We start from the raw sequence: 8,537 nt of genomic DNA, 5'->3' as shown, positions 1-8,537 counted from the left end.
CACCCTGGGGTCCTGCCCCCTTCAGCACCACCCCTCCCTCCCTGCCTCAGGCCCCAACTGAAGTCCAAGTGCAATTCACCCCCAGCCCAGCTCTCATCATTGTGGCCACCAGTGACAGCCCCAGGGAATGTGGACTCTGCTTGCAGAGACCCAGGCTGCCCCATGTGTGACTTATATCATACAGCCCACGCCAGAGCCTACAGGCCTGAATCTAGCAAGAGACTACTGTGATACCTCTAGACTAGCTTTCCCACCGGCACACAGGTGGCCTTGGAGGGAGGGTCAAGAGCCCGTTGGTCCCCTGTGCATACCCAAACCCAGGCATTGCCCACAGCCAGTTTCCTGGGACCCTGGAAACACAACGTGACACCTTTCTGTCTTGGCTACCCCTGGTCCCCCCCACACACACACACCTGCCTAGGAACAGCCACCTCATGGGCTCAAGGGCATCCTTGCTCATCAGGCCAGCACTACCAAGGCTCAGAAAACCAAGCCCACCCAGAGTGTGACAAGTGCCTGTGTACACTGTTCCCAGGGTGGGTATAGAGCATTGCCAGCGCCTCCTCCCATCCCCAACCTGAGGACACACACATAGAGTTTCCTGTGGGGTGCAGAGGCCATCCCAGACTAGCCCACCCAACCCAGACTGTGCTCCACCATGATGCTCCCACCAGAATCCACAAGGCCATCCTGGGGCCTCTGCATCCCGCAGCAGGACCCTCGGGTGTCACAGCAGTGGGCTAAGGTGGGAGAAGGAAGAGAACCTTCTAGCTGCAGGGCCTGAGCATTCCTGAGCCACCTCCTCCCAGTCTGGGCCACGCCCAGCAGCAGGTGGGAGGACAATGCTGCTTGTGTGCAGTCACCCCAGAACGGCGGCTCCGGGGGCTGTGATGTGGCCTCAGCGCCAGCCGCAGCCGCTCTTGCTGAATCATTCCTTGCCCAGCCCTTGCTGTCTACTCTTCAGCCACCAGGGCCTCATCCCCAGGACCTGCCGTCACCCAGGTGAGCCATCCCATCTGCCCTGGTAAGCCCAAGCAGCAGCAGCCAGTCCCTGTGGCGAGAGTCTAGCAGCAGGGCTCATGACAAACATGATTCAGGGGAGGGGTGGAGCACAGGTGCCCCGGGCAGTTCAAGTGCAGTGTACTAGCCCTAGATAGGCAGGTCTCAAGTCACAAGCCAAGCAGGGCCCCCAGGCAGAAGGGTTACCAGTATTCCCAATATCTCTAGGATCCCCTTTGGGGACAAAGGGCTACTTCCTCCTGCCCCTGACACCATGCAACTCCTCAGGGTCTTAGGGCACCTGTTACAGGAGGTCCAGCCCCTGAGCTCCAGGTCCTGGCCTCTGCAGATGTGGTCATGGCCTCCGAGTATGAGATGGGCCTCGTCCGCCAGCTGCAGGCACGGCACACACAGATGCAGGAGAAGACCTTCACCAAGTGGATCAATAACATCTTCCGGCATGCCCGGGTGAGTTGGGCTGCCACACCAGGCTCCTTCCTCCCTGCATCTCCCAGGTCCTAGGACTTGGAAGGAGGTTGGGGGCGGGGGACAAACCTGGCCTGACTCTGAACCTTGCCTATCCTCCCATCCCACCTCAGGTGGGCATCCAGATCCAGAACCTGTATGCTGATCTGGCCACTGGCACCTACCTCCTAAGGCTGCTGGAGCTCATTTCTGGGGAAGCCCTCCCGCCGCCAAGCCGGGGCCGCCTGCGTGTGCACTACCTGGAGAACAACAACCGGGCTCTGGCCTTCCTCAGGGCTAAGGTGGGCTCTAGGCCATGGGCTGGGCAGCCTGGACAGGCTGGACTGCAGCAGCGGCTCTCCTGGGTAGAGCCCAGGACCTGGGGCCGGACTTGGATTTGGGAGGACAGTGGGAAGCAGGGCTCTCTCATTGCATGGCACTCCTGACTTAGCACCCAGTAGGTCTATCCCAGAATGGTCACCATTGATGGGGATTGGCAGTGCCATTGAAAGAACCGCAGGACTCTGGGCTGGAGACACCTCAGTGTCTCCTGTTTCTTTCTAAAATCCTTTCCCAGCCAAGCCTGGAGGAAATGCCCTAGCCTGGACCCTGAGCCAGGCAGCCGGGAAGGAGGCAGCAAGCCAAAGAGATGGTCACTGAACGCAGGTGGGGCACTCCCAGGTCTCAAGGCCAGGGTTGGAAAGCAGTGCAGCCATCACTGGTGCCAAGGGGACAGGAGTGGTATAGACCAGGGACTCATGGCCTCCAGTGCTGAAGCCTGGAGGTGACTGTTCTGGGGCCAGGCTGAGCCACCCCTGACAGAAGCTTTGTTCTGGGAGCTGAGTATGCATCAGGCATTCTGCTCCAGTGTTGCGCCTTGAGCCTGACCTCAGGCAGCCTGGGACTTACACAGAAGGCATGGCTAAACCCAGTCCAGCACTGTGCTGGCCACTTCTAACAACCACCTCTCCAGGGGCAATAGCAGCTCTAATATGCAGAATTGGCTTACAGCCACAGCTGTATCCCTCCCCTCATGGCCAAGTTCAAGCCGCCATCGTGATGCTATAATATAGGGATGTTAGGAGACTCAAGTTTCCCTCCCCCACACCACCCAGATGCCCGTCTCCATACTGCAGAGGTGGCAGCAGGGACCCCCATGTGAGAGAGAGGAGGAATGTACAGGGTGGACCCCTTTTGAGACCACCCAGAGAAACAGCAAGTACCCCGAGGGATTTGCCTCCTTTGGCTGCCCTGCTGCCCTCAGGGCTGTCAGGTAGCCCAAACCGGATGCCCTACAGGTCCTATGGGAGCCTCCTCCCTTCCCCCATCCCTTAATATCTCCTCAATATTAACCTGCCATGACCAGACACTTTGTAAGATAAGCATAAAACCAAGGTCCCCAGCAGAGAAGGGGGGGGCATAGTCCTTGGGTTCCCATTTTTTTTAAAGATTGTATTTATTTGTAAGATAGAGAGGTAGAGAGTAAAATTCCACCTATGGTTCATTATCCAAATGGCTGCTATGGCCAGGACTGTATGAAGCCAAAGCCACATGAGTGGCAGGAGCCCAAGCACTTGGACCTCCCATCTGCCAAGAAACTGGCTCAAAATTGGAACAGCCAGGACACCCCACTACAACACCACCTCTCTGGTTCTGCTTGTAATAAGATGATTGGGCAGAGGCCTCATTGAGAGAGCAACATTTGAGTCGATATATAGGAAGCACTGAGCATCTGGGGGAGACCTAGATTCAGGGGGGAGCAGGGCCCAGTTCCCCCTGAGGTGCCGGGAGCTGGAGGTGGGTATTTATGATCTTCTGCCTCTTAAGGACGGCCATGACCCTGCATTTCTGTCTGCCACAGCTGGCCTGCTGAGCATGGCCAGGTTCTCTGCCACCACCACATCTGGAAAACCAGGAAAACCAGCTCCTCCCCAGCCGAGCCTTGTTTGTGTGATTCCCACTGCTCCCCCACCAATCCTGCAACCAGGATTTCTCTACCTGGGCCTTCCAGTCCCTCTGCACCCTCTCTGGCATGAGGGTCCACACCCAGCCCAGGCTGTTGTCCCCACAGGTGTCGGTACCCCTCATCGGGCCGGAGAACATCGTGGACGGAGATCAGACTCTTGTCCTGGGACTCCTCTGGGTCATCATCCTGCGTTTCCAGATCGCCCACATCTCCCTGGGCCGGGTGTGTCTCCTCTACCCCACCTCCACCCTACCCCTCCACAGCCCTGGCCTCACCTGGGACCCCTGGGGACAGAGCAGCAGAGCCTGGCCTTCTACAGATTCATGTTCAGTTCTCACCATGGGCATCAGAGAAATGTCCTGTGTGGAAGCCAGGACCAGGATGGGGGCTCAGACCTGGCTGGAGCCCAGGGGAGGGGTGGGACTGACAGCCCAGTGCTCACTCTCACCCCTTCATGTCACTTCCCTTGTTCACTCCACAACCTGCTGGTGGAGGCAGCTGACAGAGCCCCTAGGGCCCTGCAGACCAAAATAGGGTTCTCTTGTGTTCCCTGTCTTTTCCCATACCTGGATCCGAAAGCATGTTAACACGAGGCCTACACATTGGCTGATTTTCATATTCCCCAGATGCCTCCTAAAACCCCATCCCAGGATGTTAGGACAGCCAGGAGGACACAAGTGCAATGGGCTTCCTTGAAACTCAAGGTGTCACCTGAGCCCCAGGAGCAGGGCCATGTCTGCCTGTGCCCCGAGGACACAAGTGCAATGGGGTCCCTTGAAACTCAAAGTGTCACCTGAGTCCCAGGAGCAGGGCCGTGTCTGCCTGTGCCCCAGGGCTGCTGTTCAGGGAAAGAAAGAATGAATGAGTTGCCAGTTGGCCTTGAGCCCTTCCTAATGGCTGCTGTCAGCTCCCAGGCCCAGGAGCCAGTGCCAGCTGCCTCCTGCAGCCCTCATTCTTTGGAACAGCAGGTTCTCCTTGCTGACTTTGATGGTCTGCAGGGAGGGACGGAGGGGACAGCAGGAGGGACACAGCCTGGAAACACGGAGGAAGGAAGGAAGCCTGCAAGGGGAAGAGAGATGGAGAATCCTCCCTGGGGAATGGGGCAGGGTGGCAGGGACTGAACCCAGAGCTGGCAGAGTCATTTCTCAGCCCAAGGCAGTCCCAGAGGTTGGACATGAAGCATGGAAGGTCAGGGGCTGAGTTCAAGGTTGCTGGGTCCAGGCCAGCCCCTCTGCTCATTGTCTTCCTATTCTTCCTACGTCTGCTCCGTAACCTATGGCAGGTATACTGACAGTGCCTGCCTAGCAGTGCCATGGCTGTGGCCAGGTCTAATGCAGGGCTGGAGAGAGGGGGTGCAGGGAGGGCACCCATGTTCCACGATGCCTGAGGTTGATTAACAGTGCTTTGCCCATGGGGCGGGATCAGGGTCAGCAACTGTTACTGTCAGGGTCACCAGCTGCTGGGCAAAGGGCAGAGGGCCTGGGCCCATGGCTGATTCCTCTGGGTCTACTCCTTCCTCACCCTTGCCAGATGAAGTGGGGTTAAGATCAGAGGCACTGGGGTGGAGGAGGGTGTGGGATGTGGGAATCGCCGTGCTGCAGTGCGTGAGGATGAGGCACCTCCAGCCTGCAGGCTCAGCTGTCCACCCTCAGTCCCTGACCCCACACACTGACCCTGCTGCCCCGTCCTGCCAGGAGGAGTTTGGAGCCAGTGCAGCCCTGCTGTCTGCTAAGGAAGCCCTGCTGTTGTGGTGCCAACGGAAGACAGCTGCCTACGCCAACGTGCACATCACTGACTTCTCCCGCAGCTGGAATGATGGGCTGGCCTTTGGGGCCCTCATCCACGCTCACTTGTGAGCAACCTGGGGGAGGAGGGCGAGTGGAACAGAGCCCTTGGGCTACATCAGCCCCACAGTCTTCCCTAGGAAATGCCATGCAGCCAGCAGCATCTGCCTTTGCCCACCCCTTCCCCACCATCTGTGCCCTGGTTTTTTTCTCACTCTTCTCCCCAGAAGCACTTGCTCTTGGAACTGTCTTCTCAACCCCAAACCCAGTGTAGGATTAATCCTGCTCTCTTTCTCAACCCTCCCCCACTCTAGGGTCCTGTCCCCTCAGCCAGGGTGTCTACTAAGTGCTAACTGGAGTTTACTTCACCCAAAGCCGTACCTTCAGCCCATGTCTTCCCTCTGTCTGTCCAGGCCAGACCTGCTGGACTACCACTCATTGCGCCCAGACCATCCACTGCACAACCTCACCCTGGTGTTTCATGTGGCTGAGTGTGAACTAGGCATCACGCAGCTGCTGGACCCTGAGGATGTGGCAGGCCCACAGCCAGATGAGTGCTCCATCATGACATATGTCTCTCTCTACCACCATCACTTCTCCCACCTGCAACGTGGCCACACTGTCTACAGGAGGCTCACCAAGGTTAGTGGCCAGGCAAGGCCAACCAACCCTAAGTGGTACAGCCTTGGGGACAGGCAGGAGTAGAAAGGGGCTCCCAGGCCAGACAGTCCAAGGTAGAACCTGCCCCTTCCTAGCCACACGACCTAGCTTCCCTGTGTTCCACTTGGCATATGAAGGAGACAATGCTACAGGTATCCAGGAGGGCATAACTACAGAGCCTGGCCCAGCACTGGCCTCCATGCCTAGCAGTGGCTCCTCCTCACTGCCCCCCACCTCACTGCTTTGCTCGCAAGTTGCTAAGTTCCTAATGGGATGAAAAGGCTTACAGGGCCAGGAACTGCAAAAACAGGCACCTACAACAGGCACTGCTGAGGGGGGCTCTGCAGGCTCCATGCTCCTGGGGGGCTCCCTTACTCTTTGGGAATGATGGCAGAGGCTATGACCTGGGAGGACTATGGGCAGGGTGAGTGCCTTGGCCAAGGGCGGGGAGCAAAGGAGTGAGGCCAAATGGGGTAGCCTGAGAGGAAGGATGGCAGGGACAAGTGGTCCCCACACTCCCGGGTCTGAGTGAGCAATGGAAGCACATCTCCTTCTCTAGGGACTGACTACCCCTCACCCCTTTAGTGCATCCTTTCTGAGGAACAGGGATACTGCCCATCAGGGCAAATCCAGCTGGCACCCAGTGACCAAAAGGACCTGCCTGGAGCTGCTGTCCGCCCTGTGCCCCTTCCTCCCCCACCCAGGTCCTGCTCCAGCTCCAGGAGACAGAGGCATTGCAGATCCGGTATGAGCAGCAGGCAACTGACCTGCTGTGCTGGATCATCCAGCAGCAGGAACAGCTGGAGGCACCTGAGCTGCCAGACTCGCTGCCTGCCCTGCGACAGCACCTGGCAACCTTTGCCTCCTTCCGCAGCCAGGAGAAGCCACCTCGGCTGCAGCAGCGAGGGGCCCTGGAGGCTCTACTCTTCCAGCTGCAGACAACACTTCGGGCCCAGAACCGCAGACCCTTCATGCCCCCTGAGGGCCTGGCCACTGCAGATCTGGCCTGGCGCTGGGCTGGGCTAGAGAGGGCCGAGGCTGCTGGGAGCCAGGCCTTGCAGCAGAGGCTCCTGCGGCTGGAGCGTCTGGACATGCTGGCCCGGCACTTCCAGCACAAGGCGGCCCTGAGGGAGAGCTTTCTGCAGGAGGCGGAACAGGCACTGGAGCAGGCTGGAGTGCCACTGGCCAGCCCAGCCACAGTGGAGGTGGCCACCCAGAGGTTGGGTATGCTGGAGGCTGACATCCTGGCCCAGGAAGGGCGCTTCCAGGCCCTGGCAGAGCTCACAGATGTCCTCCGGCAGGAGCAGTACTCCTCCTTGGCAGATGTGGTCCACAGGTGAGCCCAAGGCCTGGAAACCATCCTCACCACAGGCCAAGGCCTTCCTCCTGCACCCCCAGTCCTGACTATGGAAAACACGGGTGGTGTATGGGTTCAAGGTTTTCTTTATCTCCCACTGGAGCGTAGGATGCTGCCACCATCTTTCTGGATGAAGCATTGTTCTTTGTAGGTAGCCCACTTGATAATTCACCCACTAAACAGATGTTTATTGAGCTCCTGTTACGTTCTATGCTTTGTCCTTGGTGCTGGAGAGTTAGCAGGAAAGAGGGTACACAAAATTTCCTTAATGAAGCTTACCCACTCCTTGGAAAAAAAGAGAAATAAGAAAAATAGAGCATGTGAGGAGGAAAAAAAAAAACAGAAGAGAAGAGGTAGGCACCATAGCCCCTGCTTGCCTGCATCTCCTATCCCAATGCCAGTTAAGTCCTGGCTGCTCTAATTCCATCTAGCTTGGTGCCTGAAAAAACACAATCCAGGCTACCCTACCTAAGAGGCAGGTGATGGCTCAGGGGCTTGGGTCTCTGCCATCTGTGTTGAAGTTCAGGTTGGAGCTCCTGGCTTCAGCCTGGGCCAGCCCAGGCTATTTATGGGCATTTGGGGGAATAAACCAGCAACTGAAAGATCTCTCTCTCCCTCTCTGTCTCTCTCTCTCCTTTTTCTTTCTTTGTGACTGCATTTCAAATAGATGAAAAGAAACAAACACTTTAAGTAATAAATCAGGATGGGGACTATGAGAGGCCAAGATGAGGGAGAGGAGCAGGTAAAGACTAGATGACAGAGGAGACTCTCTGGAAAATTGACTTTTGCACCGAATCTGGAGAGAAGAGAGGGGCCAGCCATACAGCTGCAGAGGGCAGAGGGTCTTAGCTGGGGCCATGGTGAGGATAATGCCCCACAATGGGCACAGGCCTGGCAAGTTTGAAAAACGACAGAGAAGCCAAGATTGGAGCTAAATGAGCCAAGCCAAAGCTAGGCAGTCTCCCAGGTGGTAGAAGGGTCCTAGTCCCTGGCGCCGTCACTGCTGCCTCCCAGGGTACATGCCTTGGGAGCTCAACCTGCGATGCCGACAAACCAACCTGTGGCTTACAAACAGACCAACTCCCTGAACCAAGACTTGGTGTTTACTCACAGAAAAATGGAGAATCGGGGAGGGCTTGAGGAGTGACAGCATGTGATTGCTGTTTTGTGATGCTCATTCGCTGCCTCTTGGGAACAGATCCAGGGGCAGAAGAACAATCAGTAACAAAGCCACAGCAATAATCTGGGAGGGGAGCGGGAGGGAGGGAAGAGGAGGGATTCCAGGTAACACTGTGAAAGTAGCCAG

General features: G+C 57.3%; 1 protein-coding gene across 1 annotated transcript in view; it reads left to right on the top strand.

The window, feature by feature from the left end:
- The first annotated feature begins 1,320 nt into the window (after nt 1-1,320).
- LOC121168199 (spectrin beta chain, non-erythrocytic 5-like) overlaps nt 1,321-8,537 on the top strand; it is a 39,286-nt gene continuing 32,069 nt past the window's right edge. Inside the window, exons 1-6 of the mRNA XM_040998085.1 lie at nt 1,321-1,467; nt 1,599-1,766; nt 3,536-3,652; nt 5,125-5,282; nt 5,628-5,856; nt 6,579-7,210. Coding sequence (XP_040854019.1) covers nt 1,357-1,467; nt 1,599-1,766; nt 3,536-3,652; nt 5,125-5,282; nt 5,628-5,856; nt 6,579-7,210 — 1,415 coding nt within the window. The 5' untranslated portion in view covers nt 1,321-1,356. The remainder of the gene's footprint in view (nt 1,468-1,598; nt 1,767-3,535; nt 3,653-5,124; nt 5,283-5,627; nt 5,857-6,578; nt 7,211-8,537) is intronic.

Source organism: Ochotona curzoniae, unplaced genomic scaffold (genome assembly GCF_017591425.1).
Source record: "Ochotona curzoniae isolate NIBS_2020 unplaced genomic scaffold, NIBS_Ocur_1.0 patch75, whole genome shotgun sequence".
Classification (NCBI taxonomy): domain Eukaryota; kingdom Metazoa; phylum Chordata; class Mammalia; order Lagomorpha; family Ochotonidae; genus Ochotona; species Ochotona curzoniae.
This window is presented reverse-complemented; position numbering and strand designations above follow the sequence as displayed.